General features: G+C 47.8%; 1 protein-coding gene across 1 annotated transcript in view; it reads left to right on the forward strand.

Moving 5' to 3' along the window:
• Positions 1 to 22,663, forward strand: part of ZNF638 (zinc finger protein 638) — a 383,308-nt gene that overhangs the window by 232,323 nt on the left and 128,322 nt on the right. Inside the window, exon 13 of the mRNA XM_069205880.1 lies at positions 1,936 to 2,758. Within this exon, the coding sequence (XP_069061981.1) occupies positions 1,936 to 2,758 (823 nt within the window). The remainder of the gene's footprint in view (positions 1 to 1,935; positions 2,759 to 22,663) is intronic.

Here is a 22,663-nt window from a genome sequence, read left to right on the forward strand (position 1 = left end):
CCCCCAGACCTAAACACGCCCTTAAATTTAGTATTTAAGGGCTACCCTGAACCCTAGAAAATTAGATTCCTGCAACAAGAAGAAGGACTGCCCAGCTGAAAACCCCTGCAGCGGAAGACCAGAAGACGACAACTGCCTTGGCTCCAGAAACTCACCGGCCTGTCTCCTGCCTTCCAAAGATCCTGCTCCAGCGACGCCTTCCGAAGGGACCAGCGACCTCGACATCCTCTGAGGACTGCCCCTGCTTCGAAAAGACAAGAAACTCCCGAGGACAGCGGACCTGCTCCAAGAAAAGCTGCAACTTTGTTTCCAGCAACTTTAAAGATCCCTGCAAGCTCCCCGCAAGAAGCGTGAGACTTGCAACACTGCACCCGGCGACCCCGACTCGGCTGGTGGCGATCCAACACCTCAGGAGGGACCCCAGGACTACTCTGATACTGTGAGTACCAAAACCTGTCCCCCCTGAGCCCCCACAGCGCCGCCTGCAGAGGGAATCCCGAGGCTTCCCCTGACCGCGACTCTTTGAAACCAAAGTCCCGACACCTGGGAGAGACCCTGCACCCGCAGCCCCCAGGACCTGAAGGACCGGACTTTCACTGGAGGAGTGACCCCCAGGAGTCCCTCTCCCTTGCCCAAGTGGAGGTTTCCCCGAGGAACCCCCCCCTTGCCTGCCTGCAGCGCTGAAGAGATCCCTAGATCTCCCATTGACTTCCATTACAAACCCGACGCTTGTTTCTACACTGCACCCGGCCGCCCCCGCGCTGCTGAGGGTGAAATTTCTGTGTGGACTTGTGTCCCCCCCGGTGCCCTACAAAACCCCCCTGGTCTGCCCTCCGAAGACGCGGGTACTTACCTGCAAGCAGACCGGAACCGGGGCACCCCCTTCTCTCCATTCTAGCCTATGCGTTTTGGGCACCACTTTGAACTCTGCACCTGACCGGCCCTGCGCTGCTGGTGTGGTGACTTTGGGGTTGCTCTGAACCCCCAACGGTGGGCTACCTTGGACCAAGAACTGAACCCTGTAAGTGTCTTACTTACCTGGTAAAACTAACCAAAACTTACCTCCCCTAGGAACTGTGAAAATTGCACTAAGTGTCCACTTTTAAAACAGCTATTTGTGAATAACTTGAAAAGTATACATGCAATTTTGATGATTTGAAGTTCCTAAAGTACTTACCTGCAATACCTTTCGAATGAGATATTACATGTAGAATTTGAACCTGTGGTTCTTAAAATAAACTAAGAAAAGATATTTTTCTATATAAAAACCTATTGGCTGGATTTGTCTCTGAGTGTGTGTACCTCATTTATTGTCTATGTGTATGTACAACAAATGCTTAACACTACTCCTTGGATAAGCCTACTGCTCGACCACACTACCACAAAATAGAGCATTAGTATTATCTATTTTTACCACTATTTTACCTCTAAGGGGAACCCTTGGACTCTGTGCATGCTATTCCTTACTTTGAAATAGCACATACAGAGCCAACTTCCTACAACTTGGCATCAGCAAAGGCAAAAAGGGAGGGGGTAACCATGCCAAGGAGGCATTTCCTTACAGTAGAGATGACCTTCATTTAGAAGAGAATGCCTGAAGCATTCCAATGAGTGCTCCTAAACATTAGGAGTTTGTCTCTTGGCTGCGTTTGTTTTCACACTCAAAGTATGTTCTAGTGTTTGAAGGGGGAGATGGGGCCAAGAGATAAATTCAGTTAACCATGTTGGAACAGAATTTGCCCCATTTCCTTCACATAACACTTCACTGTTCAGCCACAAGGTTGTGCAAGGCATCTATATGTTAATAATGTAAGGGAGGCTTAAGATTAACTTTGCTGAGGTTTTTATTTTAAATATAGCTGTTAAATTCAAATTAATTGACTCAAATGTCTGTATTAGACCTATTTGTAAGTGTTAAAATATTTGTTTACTCAGAGTCTCGAAGATCAAGAGATGTTTCCATTTAATATGGATGAATTTGTTACTGTGGATGAAATTGTCGAAGAATCCGTTGAAGAGGACGTGTCTGAAAAGCCAGAGGAAGCTGGCAAATCACCTTCTAAAATCGCTGAAACAGTGAGTAATGAATCCAGTAAGGACATTGCACCAAAGGATGCCAATTCCAAAAAAAGGGAATCCTCAACTGCATCTAAGCAAGATCATTCGTTTGTCACACTGGATGAGGTTGGAGAGGAAGATGCTTTTGCTGCTCAACCTGAATCTAGTCCAGAAGACATAAAGCAACACCAGATACCTATAATTGAGCATAAGAAAAATCGACATACTGGTAAAGCACACCCCTCAGTCATGGCTTTGGATGAAGTAAGTGATGAAGAAGACTTTGTTGAGGGCAAAGCAGTTTGTAAAGCACAGCGCATAGCAACTGGTTCAAAAGAAAAACGTGGTGGTTTGTCTTTGGGGCGTGTGAAAGCAGTAGATGAAACTAAAGCATCCAAGGCTTCAAATGATGGGGCTTGCACAATACATGAAGAGGCCCGTACAGGTGTCAAAGCAGGTGAATCCAAAATGGATATAGATGATCAAGTTCTTGTAACTGTGGATGAATTCAATGAAGATGACGAGGACTTTATGCACAATCTTTTCAGTGAGGAGCACCAATTTGTGACTGTAGATGAAATTGGGGATGAAGATGAAGAGGATGACAAACCACATGATGAAATTAAAGCAGCACATAAATCTGAAACTGTGAACAGTACAAAGTCGACAAGTGAAAAGGGAGAAAAGAAGAAACCCGAAGGTAGGAACAAAAAATAAAATATTTCATATTTGAGAAAGCACACCAGCCACATGCCCCAGCTCTCATACTTTATGAAAAAATAACCTTCAATTCCTGCGTTACGAATTGGCAATAGCACATCTGCTTGATCCTGCTTTGTTCCTGGTAGGAGAAATAGGTCTGTGGTACTAGAGCATGAAAATTAGAGAGTCCTTGAATACCTGACACACCCTTTCATGTGGTCGTTGGGCAGTTGGTTTAGGGAATTTTCTATTGGTCTCCCGAGGCTATAGTATTGTTGCGTGCACTCCATTGAAATTAGAGTTCGGTTTTTGCACTTGACTCCATTTTGGGGCCTCAGACAAGGCTCAGTCCAGACTTAAACTTTGAATGTAGACGGACAGAGTGGATAAGGTATTACCTTTTAATGCACAGTCAATGTTTTGCTTTATGTAAAGAGAGTACATAGCTCCATCTGGGCTAGAGATCCAATGCCAAACCAATCTGCCTCAATTTGGGTGCTATAAAAAGTAGTTTGAGTAGCTGCAGGAATCAATGTAACACCATTCGATGCACTTGAGTGACCCTTCTTGGTATAGGGGTTTAAGTAATTGGATACAGGTGGGAATACCAGGGTCTAAGCTTCACTGATCTAGCTGCCTGTGACACCCAGCATGCACCAGATTAGCTGGAGGTACTCGTAGAATAATCCATCTATACCCTTTACAAATAGCTGGGTCCTTTGAGGCTTTTCTTTTGCCACCCTCTTCCCTAGATCTCCAGCTTCTATATTTCAGTTATAGCACCTAGATATCGTCTGTCAGTTGTAATGGGGAGGGTTACTGACTGATGTAGTATTGTTCCTGATCAGACAGTGGTACTTGTAAAATAATCTATCTACAGCCTTTACAAATGACTAGGCCAAAAGCCCACCATCTAAACATAATTCCCACTCCTGGGTGTCCTTTGCATTTTCTTGCTCTGTCAGTGGGACAGATGGTTTGCTACTTCTGACAGCTAAGTGTAACAATTCATGTCACTGGAGTCCAGGGATCAGCAGAGTGCCCAGTTTTTTCCTCACTCGAAGATGGTAGACAGATGGAGAAAATAATTGTCCGCTTCTCACGGTTTCTCAAATTTGCTTTTTTCATGCAACACCTGTTACACAATATTTACTGGTGGCAGTAACTATTATTCCATCAACCATTGGGTCTGTTGTCTGGTAATGGCAGACTCCAGTGGCCCATTTTGCTGAACCATTTAATGAAAAAGGTAATCATGACAGCAAATCACCTCTGCTCTGCCCAAAAATACTCACCACTTTGGAAGTGAAGGCTATCGAGCCACCACTGCACTCTGGCCATGACAGCATCAAAAGACTAGTTCAGATGTCCTGCCCTCGGGCTGGGCATCAGAACTGAAGCCAAAAACGTCTGCTTCCACCCCAAGCCGAACACCATTGGTTCTGGAGCTGAAACCTTCCATTCAGCACAGACACTTTCAGCACTGAAACTCTGTCAACTTTGTTTGCTGAAACGTAAACCCGCTTCAGCACTGAAAACACCAGAGTCCAACTCAGAATCAAAATTGCCATAAAATGAAACTGCTCCAAGGCAAGCAGTTGCAACTTCAGATCCAGCCACAAACTGGGAGGGCATTGGTTATCTCAACCTCTTCCAAGCAACAACTTCTTTTTAAGGAGGCTCTAGACTCTCTCCCTATGCTTAAGGGAATTTGAAGGCATGCAGACAACGTATTCCAAGACCCAGCTAGAGCTCAGGTTATTAATCCTAGAGTGGTGTAGAAATACAAGGCCGCTCCCTACAGACCCTGTCGACATCAGCAGTCTGATTCCAGCAGACTCTTTAGTGGTCACTAACACTAGGGAGAGAGTTAACTCCCAAGATGCTCCACCTCCTGATAAGGACAGGACACCTCAGGCAAGCATGTTGCTGCTCAAACAGCAGCCAAATCTCTGGCGTAATGTCAACACGCAGGGACTCCTGGCACGGTACAGTAGAACCCACTGGGACGAGATGGAGCAGCTACTTCAATACCTCCCAGAGGAACATAGGAAAAGTGGGCAAGAAATTAATAATGGACAGCTAATTTCTAACCCGCTATCGGGTTAGGACATGTTCCCTCTCGCCTAGGTACTTTCAGTTCTGTACCATCTGAACTTCTTTCATTTTCCTTAATGTCTGTATAGTTTTCAAACGCGTTTGACTACACTCAATCCGATTGTAGCGTCTGGATCGATTAAACGCCCTTTCAGGCACCCTTGCCCTTCTAGGGCCTACTGCGACATAGGATCATGGATCGGACTCCATCTGGATTCTGTCCTCAGTGCCAAGCCAAGTTCCCCTACATCGACCAGCATTCGGTGTGCAACCTCTGCCTTTCTCCCGACCACACAGACCTGTGAGGCGTCGATCCTTTCATTCAAAGAGGACATTACGAGATCGAAGAGCAAGGCAGTTAGAGATGGCATTGAAGTCCACCGAACAAACACCTGACATCTTTGGTGAGGAACAGGCACAGACTGCACTCGCCATTTGAGACGGACTCCAACCGATTCAGATGAGGACAGCCAGGTACTTCCTGCGGCACAGTACGTGAGTACACCGTCCCCTTCCTATCAAAAACAAGCTAAGAAATCACAGGCGGCCTGCTTACTGGCCATGGTTCAACCTGAAAACAGATTGTCAACCGACCTTCTTGTTCGGTTGATGAAACAGGCCAAGACTCACTCCCACGAACAGAGAGCCAATAGAAGAGGATTTTTTTAGTTAACAATTTCCCCCAGCTGACAAACAGTATCAAGGTTTGCCAATGTTACCTGGTATGTTGAAACATGCCGATTACATTTTCAAAGAACCAGTGGAGGCCAGGGTATTGACACCTAGAATAGATCAGAAAATATAAAGCAGCACCAACTGATCCAGTCTTTATTTCACAGCAGTTACCTCCAGATTCCATTGTAGTCTGTGCAGCCAGAAAACTGGCAAATAGCCAGTCAACAGGGGATGCTCCTCCCCCTAATAAAGCTGCCAATTTAATGCAGCCGGCAAAAGAGTAGCACCTCAGGCTGCAAATCAGTAGAGAATTGCTAACTCCCAAGCACTCTTAGCCAGGTATGACAGGGCACATTGGGATGAGATGCAGGAGTTCCTGCAATTCCTCCCAAAGGAACACCAGAAAAGAGCATAAGTAGTAGGACAAGCCATTGCTAATAATCAGATCAGCACTAGACGCAGCTGTGGGAAATAAACACTAGTGTCACAATTAGGAGACATGCTTGGTTGAGGTCCTCAGGCTTTAAGCCTCAAATACAACAAGCGGTCCTTAACATGCCTTTTAATAAGCAGCAACTCATTGGACATGAGGTGGATACAACCATTGACAAATTCAAAAAAGGACTGAGACCGCAAATGCCATGGGAGCCCTTTATACAACACCTTTTCAGGGCTCACTTCGTGAACCTCAATTTAGAGGAGGGTTTAAGCCACAACTTCAGAGGCTTCTACGTCCCAGAAAGACAGGGACAATGTTATCCCAGGGGATCTTTCAGGGGCTCTTATAGAGGGCACACTTTCAGATCCAGAGGTAAATCCCCTGCCGCAAGAGGTTCCTCCATCATCAAAGCAGTGACATTCCCTGCATCCCCACACAGCATACATCTCTTGTGGGAGAAAGACTGCAATATGTCCATCCTCACTGGCAACAAATTACAACAGATTAATGGGTATTGTCAATTATCTCCACAATGGTTATTGCCTAGAACTCATCTCCATTCCACCAAACATTTCACCACGTTCACACAGGCTTTCTCTTGAATACATTGCTCTGGTAAAACAAGAGGTAGAATCCCTTCTACTCAGTGGTGCAATAGAGATGGTTCTCATCAGTCAGCAAGGGGCAGGGGTATATTCTCTATACTTCCTCATACCAAAAAAGGATGCCACTCTAAGACCAATTCTCGATCTCGGACCTCTAAATCAATATATCCTGTCAGAGCATTTCCACCTGGTCACTCTACAGGATGTCATTCCCTTGTCACAAAAACAAGACTACATTACAGCATTAGATCTAAAGGACGCTTACTTCCACATTCCTATACATCCAGCACACCGCAAATATTTAATTTAAGGTTTGTGATAGCAGGCAAGTGCTATCAATTCAGAGTACTACCCTTTGGAGTAAGAACAGCACCAAGGGTATTCACAAAATGTCTAGCTGTAGTTTCGGCATACCTCAGAAGACAGTACATACATGTCTTCCTTTATCTGGACGACTGGTTAATAAAAGCCAGCACCATTCAAACCTGTCAACAGCACACACAATACGCAATAGATACTCTACACAGGCTATGGTTCACAATCAATTACCAGAAATCTCCACTTCAGCCAGAACAAATTCAACCTTATCTGGGAGCAATTCTGAACACTCAGTCAGCATTAGCCTTCTCAAATCCGCAACAAATCAGTGTTTCACACTCTAGTATCCGTTACAGTTCAGTCATACTTACACAGTAAGGTTTGTCATGAGGCTATTGGGAATGATGGCATCATGCATAGCAATAGTGCCCAATGCACGTCTAAACATGAGACCACTGTAACAGTGTCTCTCGCAACAATGGTCTCATGCACAGGGTCAACTACAGGATCTAGTGGTGTTGGACCGCCAAACTTACAAATCTCTGCAATGGTGGAATTTGGAAATAGTCAAGTTCGATGGCATCTGTCGCTGTAGATACGCATGTTCTGCAATAGCTCGCCATCTGGTGTTGGGCCGGAGTGTTACAAGTTGTTTTTCTTCGAAGAAGTCTTTCGAGTCACGGGACCGAGTGACTCCTCCTTTTGTCTCCATTGCGCATGGGCGTCGACTCCATCCTCGATTGTTTTTTTTCCGCCATCGGGTTCGGACGTGTTCCTGTCGCTCCGAGTTTCGGAACAGAAAAAATAGTTAATTTCGGAAGATTTTCGTCGGTATTGTTGCGTTCGGGATCGGCATACTTACATTCAACACCGCATCGAAGATCGAAGAGCTCCGGTGCCCTTCGGGGTAATTTTTCGATCCTCCGTCGGGGCCTGGTCGGCCCGACCGCGTGCTGAAGAACGCCGATGGAACGGACCCCGTTCCGTTTCTGCCCCAAATGCCACAATAAATACCCCTACACAGACCAACACTTGGTCTGCAACCTGTGCCTGTCACCTGAGCACAGCGAAGACACCTGCGAGGCCTGTCGTGCGTTCCGGTCCCGAAAAACACTCCGAGACCGTCGAGCCAGAAGACTTCAAATGGCGTCCGCACCGACAGCCCGACGGGAGTTCGAGGAACAGGAAGAGGAAGGTACCTTCTCGATCCAAGACTCAGACTCCGAAGGATTCGACGATACACAAACCGTGAGTAAGACGTCGAAAACCACACAAAGAAACATTTACAAGGCCCAGGGGACGCCACTGCCACCAGGCCATGGCTCAACCCATAAAATCGGTGACCGACCGTCGGCACCGAAAAAGGCCCAAACAGTGCCGAGATCGTCCGACTCCGGTCGAGACACCGGCACGCAGCCTTCTCGGGACCGAGAAAGTGCTGGAGACAAGCCTCGACACCGAGATGCCGGTGTGGACACGGCTCGACGCCGAGACAGCGGCACCGAAACAGATCGACGCCGAGAGGTTTCGGCCCCGAAAAGGAAAAAAGTCACCTCGGAGCCGAAAAAACACGCAGACACAGTTTCGACGCCGAAACAAACTGCAAGCGACCCAGCTTCAGGCTCTTATACAGAAGAGCACTCGCTAACCTCCCAAATGCAGAAGCATAGGTTTGAGGAAGAGCTACAAGCAACTGATGCGGACCATACGCAAAAGCGTATCTTCATTCAGCAGGGGACAGGAAAAATAAGCACCCTTCCCCCCATTAGGAGAAAGAGAAGGTTGGAGTTCCAGACGGAACAAGCACCACAACCAAAAGTGGTGAAAAGAGTTACACCACCACCCTCTCCTCCGCCCGTGATTAACGTTTCACCAGCACAAACGCCATCACACTCCCCAGCTCACACCACCATGAGCCAGGGTGACCAAGACCAGGACGCATGGGACCTATACGACGCCCCAGTGTCAGATAACAGCCCAGAGGCATACCCTACAAAACCATCTCCACCAGAAGACAGCACCGCGTACTCTCAGGTGGTGGCTAGAGCAGCACAATTTCACAACGTAAGCCTCCACTCAGAACAGGTCGAGGATGATTTCCTGTTCAACACACTCTCCTCCACCCACAGCTCCTACCAAAGCCTGCCTATGCTCCCTGGTATGCTCCGGCACGCAAAAGACATATTTAAGGACCCGGTCAAAAGTAGGGCAATCACACCAAGGGTGGAAAAAAAGTATAAGCCGCCTCCTACAGACCCGGCTTTCATCACAACACAGCTGCCACCAGACTCTGTTGTTGTAGGAGCAGCTAGGAAAAGGGCCAACTCTCACACATCTGGAGATGCACCACCCCCAGATAAAGAAAGCCGCAAGTTTGATGCAGCTGGTAAAAGAGTCGCAGCACAAGCTGCAAACCAGTGGCGCATCGCGAACTCCCAGGCACTACTTGCGCGCTATGACAGAGCCCACTGGGACGAGATGCAACATCTCATTGAACATCTGCCCAAAGACTTCCAAAATAGGGCAAAACAAGTGGTTGAGGAGGGACAGGCCATCTCCAACAACCAGATCCGCTCCTCCATGGACGCTGCAGATACAGCTGCACGGACAATTAATACATCTGTAACTATCAGAAGGCATGCATGGCTCCGAACGTCTGGATTTAAACCAGAGATTCAACAAGCAGTTCTCAATATGCCTTTTAATGAAAAAGAACTGTTCGGTCCAGAAGTGGACACAGCGATTGAGAAACTCAAAAAAGATACGGACACTGCCAAAGCCATGGGCGCACTCTACTCCCCGCAGAGCAGAGGGAATTACAGCTCATTCCGTAAAACGCCCTTTCGAGGGGGGTTTCGGGGTCAAAGCACACAAGCCAGCACCTCACAAGCCACACCGTCCAGTTACCAAGGACAGTATAGAGGAGGTTTTCGGGGACAATATAGAGGAGGGCAATTCCCTAGAAATAGAGGAAGATTCCAAAGCCCCAAAACCCCTACTACTAAACAGTGACTCACATGTCACTCACCCCCTCCACACAACACCAGTGGGGGGACGAATAGGTCATTATTACAGAGCATGGGAGAAAATCACTACAGACACTTGGGTTCTAGCAATTATCCAACATGGTTACTGCATAGAATTTCTACAGTTCCCTCCAAACATACCACCAAAAGCACAAAATTTAACAACACACCATTCCAATCTCCTAGAGATAGAAGTGCAGGCACTATTGCAAAAGAATGCAATCGAATTAGTGCCAAACACACAAATAAACACAGGAGTTTACTCACTGTACTTTCTGATACCAAAGAAGGACAAAACACTGAGACCAATCCTAGACCTCAGAGTAGTCAACACTTTCATCAAATCAGACCACTTCCACATGGTCACACTACAAGAAGTATTGCCATTGCTAAAGCTGCACGACTACATGGCAACTTTAGACCTCAAGGATGCTTATTTCCATATACCAATTCACCCATCGCACAGGAAATACCTAAGGTTTGTATTCAAAGGAATACATTACCAATTCAAGGTACTGCCTTTCGGATTAACAACCGCACCAAGAGTCTTTACCAAATGTCTAGCGGTAGTCGCTGCACACATCAGAAGGCAGCAAATACATGTGTTCCCATATCTAGACGACTGGCTAATCAAGGCCCATTCGTTAATAGAGTGCTCAAATCACACAAATCATATCATACAAACCCTCTTCAAACTAGGGTTCACCGTCAATTTCACAAAATCCAAGATTCGGCCACGCAAGGTACAACAATACCTGGGAGCCATAATAGACACATCAAAAGGAGTAGCCACTCCAAGTCCACAAAGAATTCAAAATTTCAACACCATCATACAACGCATGTATCCAACACAAAACATACAAGCAAAGATGGTATTACAACTCCTAGGCATGATGTCATCATGCATAGCCATTGTCCCAAACGCAAGACTGCACATGAGGCCCTTACAACAATGCCTAGCATCACAGTGGTCTCAAGCACAGGGTCACCTTCTAGATCTGGTGTTAATAGACCGCCAAACTTACCTCTCGCTTCTGTGGTGGAACAACATAAATTTAAACAAGGGGCGGCCTTTTCAAGACCCAGTGCCACAATACGTAATAACAACAGATGCTTCCATGACAGGGTGGGGAGCACACCTCGATCAACACAGCATACAAGGACAATGGAACGTACATCAAACAAAACTGCATATCAATCACCTAGAACTTCTTGCAGTTTTTCAAGCACTAAAAGCTTTCCAACCAATAATAGTTCACAAATACATTCTCGTCAAAACAGACAACATGACAACAATGTATTATCTAAACAAGCAGGGAGGGACGCACTCCACGCAGTTAAGCATGTTAGCACAAAAAATTTGGCATTGGGCAATTCACAACCAAATTCGCCTAATTGCACAGTTTATACCAGGGATACAAAATCAACTCGCAGACAATCTCTCTCGAGATCACCAACAGGTCCACGAATGGGAAATTCACCCCCAAATACTGAACACTTATTTCAAACTCTGGGGAACACCTCAGATAGACTTGTTTGCGACAAGGGAGAACGCAAAATGCCAAAACTTCGCATCCAGATACCCACACAAACAATCCCAAGGCAATGCCCTATGGATGAACTGGTCAGGGATATTTGCTTACGCTTTTCCTCCTCTCCCTCTCCTTCCTTACCTGGTAAACAAACTCAGTCAAAGCAAACTCAAACTCATATTGATAGCACCAACTTGGGCAAGGCAACCCTGGTACACAACGCTGCTAGACCTATCAGTGGTACCCTGCGTCAAATTGCCCAACAGGCCAGATCTGTTGACACAGCACAACCAAAAGATCAGACACCCAGATCCAGCATCGCTGAATCTAGCAATCTGGCTCCTGAAATCCTAGAATTCGGGCACTTACAACTTACCCAAGAATGTATGGAAGTCATAAAACAAGCAAGAAGGCCATCCACCAGGCACTGCTATGCAAGTAAATGGAAGAGGTTTGTTTGCTACTGCCATATTAATCAAATACAACCATTACACACAACTCCAGAACATGTAGTGGGTTACTTGCTTCACTTACAAAAATCTAACCTAGCTTTCTCTTCCATTAAGATTCACCTTGCAGCAATATCTGCATACCTGCAGACTACCTATTCAACTTCCCTATATAAAATACCAGTCATTAAAGCATTCATGGAGGGCCTTAGGAGAATTATACCACCAAGAACACTACCTGTTCCTTCATGGAACCTAAATGTTGTCCTAACTAGACTTATGGGTCCACCTTTTGAACCCATGCACTCCTGCGACATACAGTTCCTAACCTGGAAGGTGGCATTTCTCATCGCCATTACTTCCCTGAGAAGAGTAAGCGAGATTCAGGCGTTTACTATACAGGAACCTTTTATACAACTACACAAAAATAAAGTCGTCCTAAGGACCAATCCTAAATTTTTGCCAAAGGTTATTTCACCGTTCCATCTAAATCAAACAGTGGAACTTCCGGTGTTCTTTCCACAGCCAGATACCGTAGCTGAAAGGGCACTACATACATTAGATGTCAAAAGAGCATTAATGTATTACATTGACAGAACAAAGAACATCAGAAAGACTAAACAACTCTTTATTGCATTTCAAAAACCTCATGCAGGAAACCCAATTTCAAAACAAGGTATAGCCAGATGGATAGTTAAATGCATCCAAATCTGCTACCTTAAAGCTAAACGACAGCTGCCCATTACACCAAGGGCACACTCAACCAGAAAGAAAGGTGCTACCATGGCCTTTCTAGGAAACATCCCAATGCAAGAAATATGTAAGGCAGCCACATGGTCTACGCCTCACACATTCACCAAGCACTACTGTGTAGACGTGTTATCCGCACAACAAGCCACAGTAGGTCAAGCTGTATTAAGGACATTATTTCAGACTACTTCCACTCCTACAGGCTGATCCACCGCTTTTGGGGAAATAACTGCTTACTAGTCTATTGCAGAACATGCGTATCTACAGCGACAGATGCCATCGAACTGAAAATGTCACTTACCCAGTGTACATCTGTTCGTGGCATCAGTCGCAGTAGATTCGCATGTGCCCACCCGCCTCCCCGGGAGCCTGTAGCAGTTTGGAAGTTACCTTCAATTATTTATATATGTATCATCTCAACCTTAAATAAGTGCATACTTAGTCACTCCATTGCATGGGCACTATTACTACAATTCAACTCCTACCTCACCCTCTGCGGGGGAAAAACAATCGAGGATGGAGTCGACGCCCATGCGCAATGGAGACAAAAGGAGGAGTCACTCGGTCCCGTGACTCGAAAGACTTCTTCGAAGAAAAACAACTTGTAACACTCCGGCCCAACACCAGATGGCGAGCTATTGCAGAACATGCGAATCTACTGCGACTGATGCCACGAACAGATGTACACTGGGTAAGTGACATTTTCATTCACAATCATGTTCACCTTCTAGTGGAATACATCCCAGGGGATACACAACCAGCTAGCGGACCTCTTAAGCAGGAAGCAGCAATAAATACACAAATACACGAATGGGAGATTCACCCACAAGTAATTCAGTATTACTTTCAGATGTGGGGAACCCCAAACATAGACCTACTTGCAACAAGCTAAAATGCAAAATGCCAATACTTTGTGTCCAGATAATCCTCAATCCAAGGGCAATGCTCTATGGATCAATTGGTCAGGGATATTTGCTTACGGTTTTCCCCCCTCTCCCATTGTAGGAAGTTGGCTCTGTATATACTATCTCAAAGTAAGAGGTGTGCACAGAGTCCAAGGGTTCCCCTTAGAGGTTGATAGTGGCAAAATTAGATAATTATAATGCTCTATTTTGTGGTAGTGTGGTCGAGCAGTAGGCTTATCAGAGGGTAGTGTTAAGCATTTGTTGTACACACACACAGGGACTAAATAAGGAACACACACTCAAAGACTTATTCCAGGCCAATAGTTTTTTATATAGAAAAATATATTTTCTTAGTTTATTTTAAGAACCACAAGATTCAAGATTTGAAGTAAATACATAAAATGCAAGGTACTCAACACAGGTAAGTAGGGTACTTTGAATTCGAGCAGAAACATAGTTTTAGTTAAAATGGCAATAAGCTATTTTCAAAGTGGACACAGTGCAAAAATCAACAGTTCCTTGGGGAGGTAAGTATTGGTTAGTTTTTCAGGTAAGTAAGGCACTTACAAGTTCAAATTCCTGGGCATAAGCAGCCCACCGTTGGGGGTTCAAGGCAACCCAAAAGTTACCGCACCAGCAACACAGGGCCAGTCGGGTGCAGAGGTCAACACCACTTAGGTGTCTGGAGAACAGGGTTGCCCCGGTTCCAGTCTGCAAACAGGTAAGTGCCTGCGTCTTTGGTGGGCAGACCAAGGGGGTTTTGTAGAGCACTGGGGGGGGGGACACAAGTAGGCACACACAACATACCCTCAGCGGCACAGGTGCCTCTGGGTGCAGTGTGCTTTACAGGTGTCGGGTTTTCAATAGGAATCAATGGAGGGACCCGGGGGTCACTCTAGCGGTGCAGGCAGGGCACAGGGGGGCTTCTCGGGCAGCCACCGACTGGGCTAGGCAGAGGGTCGTCTGGGGTTGGGGGGGTCACTCCAGCACTGGAGTTCGGTTCCTTCTGGTCCTAGGGGCTGCAGGTGCTGGGTTCTTTGTTGCAGGCAGTCGCAGTCAGGGGGAGCCTCTGGATCCTCCTCTGCATGCGTCGCTGTGGGGGTCATCTCAGGTTACTCACAAGGTTGCAGTCACCTGGGAGTCCTCCCTGTAGTGTTTGTTCTCTGGTGCTCGAGCCAGCGACATTGGGTGCAGAGAGTGAAGTCTCACGCTTATGGCGGGAAGAGTGAAGTCTTTAAAAGTTGCAAAGTTGCTGTTTTTGAACAGTGCTGCTGTTCTCTGGAGTTTCTTGGTCCTTCGGATTCAGGGCAGTCCTCAGAGGTCGCCTGGTCCTTTTCAGATGCGTCGCTGTGCAGGTTATTGGAGTCTGGAGACAGGCCAGTAGGGCTGGGGCCAAGTCAGTTGTCTGTTGTCTCTGCAGGGCTTTCAGGTCAGCAGTCCTTTGTGTAGGTTGCAGGAATCTGATTTCCTGGGTTCTGGGGTGCCCCTAAATACTAAATTTAGGGGTGTTTAGGTCCGGAGGGCAGTAGCCAATGGCTACTGTCCTGGAGGGTGGCTACACCCTCTTTGTGCCTCCTCCCTGAGAGGAGGGGGCACATGCCTAATTCTATTGGGGGACTTCTCCAATCTCAAGATGAAGGATTTCTTAAGGCAGGGGTCATCTCCGCTCAGGACACATTAGGGTGTCCTGACTGGTGGGCGACTTCTCTTTGTTTTTCCAATTATCTCCTCCAGCCTTGTCGTCAAAAGTGGGGGCAGTAGCCGGAGGGGGTGAGCATCTCCACTAGCAAGGATGCTCTGGGGTGCTGTAACAAAAGGCATGAGCCTTTGAGGCTCACCGCCAGGTGTTACATTTCCTGCAAGGGGAGGTGAGAAGCACCTCCACCCAGTACAGGCTTTGTTCCTGGCCACAGAGTGACAAAGGCACTCTCCCCATGAGGCCAGCAACTCGTCTGGTTGTGGCAGGCGGGCAGAAACTGGTCAGCTTAGCACTAGGAGTCGGACTGGTATTCAGGGGACATTTCTAAGATGCCCTCTCGGTGCATTTTACAATAAATCCCACACTGGCATTAGTGTGCATTTATTGTGCTGAGAAGTTTGATACCAAACTTCCCAGATTTCAGTGTAGCCATTATGGAATTGTGGAGTTCGTGTTTGACAAACTCCCAGACCATATACTCTTTATGGCTACCCTGCACTTATAATGTCTAAGGTTCTATCGACTTCTTTTGTAATAGGGTTTCAAGCTCTGCCCTGAGAGCATCTAGATGAGATCTGGAGGGCTTCGGTGGAATAGAAGACGGAGGATTGGTGAACCTGAGACAATAGCCATTTTGCACGATATTCAAAACCCAGGTGTAAGGAAATGCCTTCCTTGGCATGGTTACCCCCTGACTTTTTCCCTTTTGTTGATGCCAGTTATGACAGTGTGCTGGGACGCTGCTAACCAGGCCCCAGCACCAGTGTTCTTCCCCAAACTGTACCTTTGTTTCCACAATTGGCACAGCCCTGGCTCCCAGATAAGTCCCTTGCACATGGTACCCCTGGTACCAAGGGCCCTGCTGCCAGGGAAGGTCTCTTAAGGGCTGCAGCATGTCTTATGCCACCCTGGGGACCCCTAAGCATATGCACACTGCCTCCCAGCTTGTGTGTGCTGGTGGGGAGAAAATGACTAAGTCGACATGGCACTCCCCTCAGAGTGCCATGCCAACCTCACACTGCCTGTTGCATAGGTAAGTCACCCCTCTAGCAGGCCTTACAGCCCTAAGGCAGGGTGCAGTATACCACAGGTGAGGGCATATGTGCATGAACACTATGCCCCTACAGTGTCTAAGCAAAACCTTAGACATTGTAAGTGCAGGGTAGCCATAAGAGTATATGGTCTGGGAGTTTGTCAAACACGAACTCCACATTCCATAAAGGCTACACTGAAAACTGGGAAGTTTGGTATCCAACTTTTCAGCACAATAAATGCACACTGATGCCAGTGTGCAATTTATTGTAACATTCACCCAGCGGGCTTCTCACCTCCCCCTGCAGGAACTGTAACACCTGGCGGTGAGCCTCAAAGGCTCACCTCTTGTTACAGCAACCCAGGGCATCCCAGCTAGTGGAGATGCCTGCCCCTCTGGCCACTGCCCCCACTTTTATCGGCAAGGCTGGAGGAGAGAATGAGAAAAGTGAGGAGTCACCCACCAGTCAGGACAGCCCTAAGGTGTCCTGAGCTGAGGTGACCCCTGCCTTGAGAAATCCTCCATCTTGAGTTTGGAGGATTTCCACCCCCCACTCCCCACTGGGAGGAGGCACAAAGAGGGTGTAGCCACCCTCAAGGACAGTAGCCATTGCTACTGCCCTCCCAGACCTAAACACACCCCTAAATTCAGTATTTAGGGGCTCCCCAGATCCCAGGAAATCAGATACATGCAACCTAAAGAAACAAGGACGACCGCTGACCTACAAGCCTGCAGAGGAGGAGGAGACAACTGCTTTGGCCCCAGCCCCACCGGCCTGTCTCCAGCTTTGAAAATCTGCTCCGGTGATGCATCCGACAAGGACCAGCGACTTCTGAAGCCTCCGAGGACTGCCCTGGACTAAAGGACCAAGAAACTCCTGTGAACAGCAGCCCTGTTCAAAACCAGCTACTTCTTTGCAACAAAGAAGGAACTTCCAAAGACTTCACATTTCCTGCCGGAAGCGTGAGACTTCCCACTCTGCACCTGACGTCCCCGGCTCGAGAGCCAGAGAACCAACACCTCAGGGAGGACTCCCCCGCAACTGTGAGCCCGTGAGTAACCAGAGACGACCCCCCTGAGCCCCCACAGCGACGCCTGCAGAGAGAATCCAGAGGCTCCCCCTGACCACGACTGAATGTAGCAAGGGACCCGACACCTGGAAAAAAACTGCACCCGCAGTCCCCAGGACCTAACGGAACTGAACTTCGACGCAGGAGTGACCCCCCAGACGACCTTCTGCCTAGCCCAGGTAGTGGCTGTCCCGAGAAGCCCCCCCTTGCCTGCATGCACAACTAGAGTGACCCCCGGGTCCCTCCATTGTTTCCTACCTGAAACCCACTGCCTGCTTTGCACACTGCACCCAGCTGCCCCTGTGCCGCTGAGGGTGTTTTGTGTGCCTGCTTGTGGACCCCCCCCCCCGCCCTTCAGTGATCTACAAACCCCCCCCTGGTCTGCCCCCGAGGACGCAGGTACTTACCTGCTGGCAGACTGGAACTGGAGCACCCCTGTTCCCCCATAGGCACCTATGGGTTTTGGGCATCTATTTGACCTCTGCACCTGACCAGCCCAGAGCTGCTGGTGTGGTAACTTTGGGGTTGCCTTGAACCCCCAACGGTGGGCTACCTTGGACCCAACTTTGAACCCTGTAAGTGTTTTACTTACTTGTGAACTTAACATTTACTTACCTCCCCCAGGAACTGTTGATTTTTGCAGTGTCCACTTTGAAAATAGCTTATTGCCATTTTTACAAAGACTGTACATGATATTGTTTTCGTTCAAAGTTCCTAAAGTGTCTAAGTGAAGTACCTTACATTTAAAGTGTTAGATGTAAATCTTGAACCTGTGGTTCTTAAAATAAACTAAGAAAATATATGTTCGATGGCATCTGTCGCTGTAGATACACATGTTGTGCATAGCCCGCCATCTGGTGTTGGGTTGGAGTGTTACAAGTTGTTTTTCTTCGAAGAAGTCTTTCGAGTCACGGGACCGAGGGACTCCTCCTCTTTGTCTCCATTGCGCATGGGCGTCGACTCCATCTTCGATTGTTTTCTTTCCGCCATCGGGTTCGGACGTGTTCCTTTCGCTCCGGGTTTCGGAACGGAAAGTTAGCTAAATATCGGAAAATTACGTCGGTATTGTTGCGTTCGGGATCGGCTTAGTTAGAATCAACACCGAATCGAAGAGTGAAGAGCTCCGGTACCCTTCGGGGTAGTTTTCGATCCCCCGTCGGGGCCTGGTCGGCCCGACCGCGTGTGAAACAACGCTGATGGAACGGACCCCGTTCCGTTTCTGTCCTAAATGCCACAACAAATACCCGTATACAGACCAAAATTTGGTCTGTAACCTGTGCCTGTCGCCTGAGCACAGTGAAGAGACTTGCGAGGCCTGTCGTGCGTTCCGGTCCCGAAAAACACTCCGTGACCGTCGAGCCAGAAGACTGCAGATGGCGTCCACGCCGACAGCTCACCGAGAGTTCGAGGAACAAGAGGAAGAAGGAACCTTCTCGATCCATGACTCGGACTCTGTGGCATTCGACGAACAAAAAACTGTGAGTAAGATGTCGAAGCCAGCACACAAGAAAAGTGACATGGCCCAGGGGACGCCACTGCCACCAGGCCATGGCTCGACCCATAAATTCGGTGACCAACCATCGGCACCGAAAAAGGCCGAAATGGTGCCAAGATCGTCCGACTCCGGTCGAGACACCGGCACGCAGCCTTCTCGGGACCGAGAAAGTGCTGCTGAAAAACGTCGACGCCGAGATAGCGGAGCCGAAACTGCTCGATGCAGAGACAGCGGCACCGAGGAAGATCGACGCCGAGAGGGTTCGACTCCGAAAAAGAAGGTCACTTCGGAGCCGAAAAAGAGTACAGACAGGGTTTCGATGCCAAAACGACCCGCAACCGACCCAACTACCGGTTCCTATTCAGAGGAGCAATCACTGTCCTCTCAGCTGCGAAAGCATAGATTTGAGGAAGAGTTGCAATCCACCGAAGTGGACCACACTCAGAAACGTATATGTTCGATGGCATATGTTGCTGCAGATACACATGTTTCGCTTTCGCACAGTCCGCTGCCTGGTGTTGGGCTCGGAGTATTACAAGTTGTTTTTCTTCGAAGAAGTCTTTTTTGGTCACGGAACCGAAGGACTCCTCCCTCTTCGGCTCCATTGCGCATGGGCGTCGACTCCATCTTAGATTGTTTTTTTCCGCTGTCGGGTTCGGACGTATTCCTTTTCGCTCCGTGTTTCGGTTCGGAAAGTTAGTCAGAATCTCGGAAGAAAGCGTCGGTATTGTTCCGTTCGGTATCGGGATAGTTAGGTACATCGACACCGATCATCGGAAGACTTTGGGGTAGCTTCGATTCCCCCATCGGGGCCTGGTCGGCCCGACCGCGTGCGACATCGAAGCCGATGGAACGGACCCCGTTTCGTTTCTGCCCAAAATGTCACAGTAAGTATCCTTGTACAGATCAGCACTTGGTCTGTAACTTGTGCTTGTCCCCCGAGCACAAGGAGGATACCTGTGAGGCCTGTCGAGCCTTCCGGTCCAGAAAAACACTCCGGGACCGAAGAGCCAGGCGTCTACAAATGGCGTCCACACCAACAAAACAACGTTTCGACGACGAAGAGGAAACTTTCTCGGTTCCGGAATCAGAATCCGGAGACTCCGACGTCGAACAACAGCAACAAACAGTGAGTAAGACGTCGAAAATTAAAACCATTGAGTAGACAAAAGCCCAGGGGACGCCACTGCCAACAGGCCATGGCTCGACCCATAAAACCGGCGACCCGTCGAAGGCGCCGAAAAAGGGCACGCCCATAGCGAAGACACCCGACTCCGGTCGAGGGACCGCCATGGAGAAACCTCGGAGCCGAGATAGCGGCTCTGAGAGGCAAAAACAAGATGCCGGCACCGAAAAACCTCGGCACTGAGACACACTGCCGAAATCCACAAAAATTCTGTCGGTGCCGAAGCCGAAAAAAGATTCTCTCTCGGCGCCAAAAAGTTCCACACCTTCATCCTACACAGAGGAACAAGGAATAAGTGGCCAGATGCACAGATTTGGACAAGAGCTCCAAAGTGTAGAATCAGACTACACACAAAAGAGACTGTACATCCAGCAAGACACAGGGAAGATATCAACCCTTCCCCCAATAATGAGGAAAAGAAGGATCGGACTTCTTAAGGATGACGCACAACCACAAGCCAAAGTGGTTAAAAAAGTCACGCCTCCGCCCTCTCCACCACAACAGGCATCGCCGGCACAAACACCGCCACAAATGCACTCACCAGCACAAACTACCATAAGTCAAGATAATCAGGATCAAGACGCTTGGGACCTATGACACCCCAGTGCCGGACAATGATCCCGATTCATACCCCACAAAGCCGTCACCGCCAGAGGACAGTACCTCATACTCGCAACTGGTGGCTAGGGCTGCAGAATTCCACAATGTCCAACTGCATTCCGATCCTATAGAGGATGATTTTTTATTTAACACCCTCTCGGCTACACATAGCCAATATCAATGTCTCCCAATGCTACCAGGGATGTTATGGCACGCAAAACAAATTTTTGAAGAGCCCGTAAAATCAAGAGCCATCACCCCAAGGGTGGATAAGAAATACAAACCACCACCCACAGACCCAGTGTTTATTACTTCGCAGTTACCACCTGACTCCGTAGTAGTAGGGGCAGCTCGCAAGAGAGCAAATTCCCATACATCTGGCGACGAGCCACCTCCGGACAAAGAAAGCAGAAAATTTGATGCGGCAGGAAAAAGAGTAGCATCACAGGCAGCCAACCAGTGGCGCATCGCAAATTCTCAAGCGCTGCTGGCCAGATATGACCGCGCACACTGGGATGAGATGCAACTTCTCGTAGACCATCTTCCCCAGGAATACCAAAAAAGGGCGCAGCAAATAGTTGAAGAGGGACAAACAATCTCAAACAATCCAATCCGCTCTTCACTGGACGCAGCCGATACTGCAGCGAGAACAGTCAACACTGCGGTCACCATAAGGAGACACGCTTGGCTCCGCACTTCAGGCTTCAAACCTGAAATCCAGCAGGCTGTCCTTAATATGCCCTTCAACGAGAAACAACTTTTTGGCCCTGAAGTGGACACAGCCATTGAAAAACTTAAAAAGGACACAGACACGGCCAAAGCCATGGGCGCACTCTACTCCCCGCAGAGCAGAGGCTCCTTTAGAAAAACTCCATTTAGAGGGGGGTTTCGTGGCCAACCCACAGACACCACCAGCCAACAAACAAGAACCACACCATATCAGGGTTCATTCCAAAGGGGAGGTTTCAGGGGATATAGAGGGGGTCAATTCCCAAGGAGTAGGGGAAGATTCCAGACTCCAAAAACACCTCCACCTAAACAGTGACTTTCAAGTCACACAACCCCTTCACTCAACACCAGTGGGGGGAAGACTAAGCCAATTCTACCAATCTTGGCAGCAGATTACAACAGACAATTGGGTATTAGCAATAATCCAACATGGCTATTGCATAGAATTCCACAAATTCCCACCAAACATCCCTCCAAAAACACCCAAAATGTCACCACAACATTTACTTCTTTTAGGACTAGAAGTTCAAGCACTACTGCAAAAGGATGCAATAGAGTTAGTACCAGTACAACAAAAAAACACAGGAGTTTACTCCCTGTACTTTCTAATTCCAAAAAAAGACAAAACATTAAGACCAATATTAGATCTCAGGACACTAAATACCTACATCATATCGGACCACTTTCACATGGTCACACTACAAGACATCATTCCACTGCTCAAACAGCAAGATTACATGACCACATTAGACCTAAAAGATGCGTACTTTCATATACCGATACACCCTTCTCACAGAAAGTACCTAAGGTTCGTATTCAAAGGAATACATTACCAATTCAAAGTGTTACCATTCGGAATAACAACTGCACCAAGAGTGTTCACAAAATGTCTAGCAGTAGTAGCAGCACATATCAGGAGACAACAGATACATGTGTTTCCTTACCTGGACGATTGGCTAATCAAGACCAACACAGTAAAAAAGTGCACAAACGACACCACATATGTCATACAATCCCTTCACAAACTGGGTTTCTCCATCAACTATACAAAATCACACCTCGAACCGTGTCAGACACAACAATATCTAGGAGCAACCATCAACACATCAAAGGGAATTGCCACTCCAAGTCCACAAAGAGTGCAAGCATTCCACAAGGTAATAAGTGCTATGTTTCCAAACCAAAAGATACAAGCAAAATTTGTGCTAAAACTTCTAGGCATGATGTCATCATGCATAGCCATTGTCCCAAACGCAAGACTACACATGCGACCCTTACAACAGTGCCTAGCATCA

The sequence above is a fragment of the Pleurodeles waltl genome, chromosome 1_2 (genome assembly GCF_031143425.1).
Source record: "Pleurodeles waltl isolate 20211129_DDA chromosome 1_2, aPleWal1.hap1.20221129, whole genome shotgun sequence".
NCBI lineage: Eukaryota > Metazoa > Chordata > Amphibia > Caudata > Salamandridae > Pleurodeles > Pleurodeles waltl.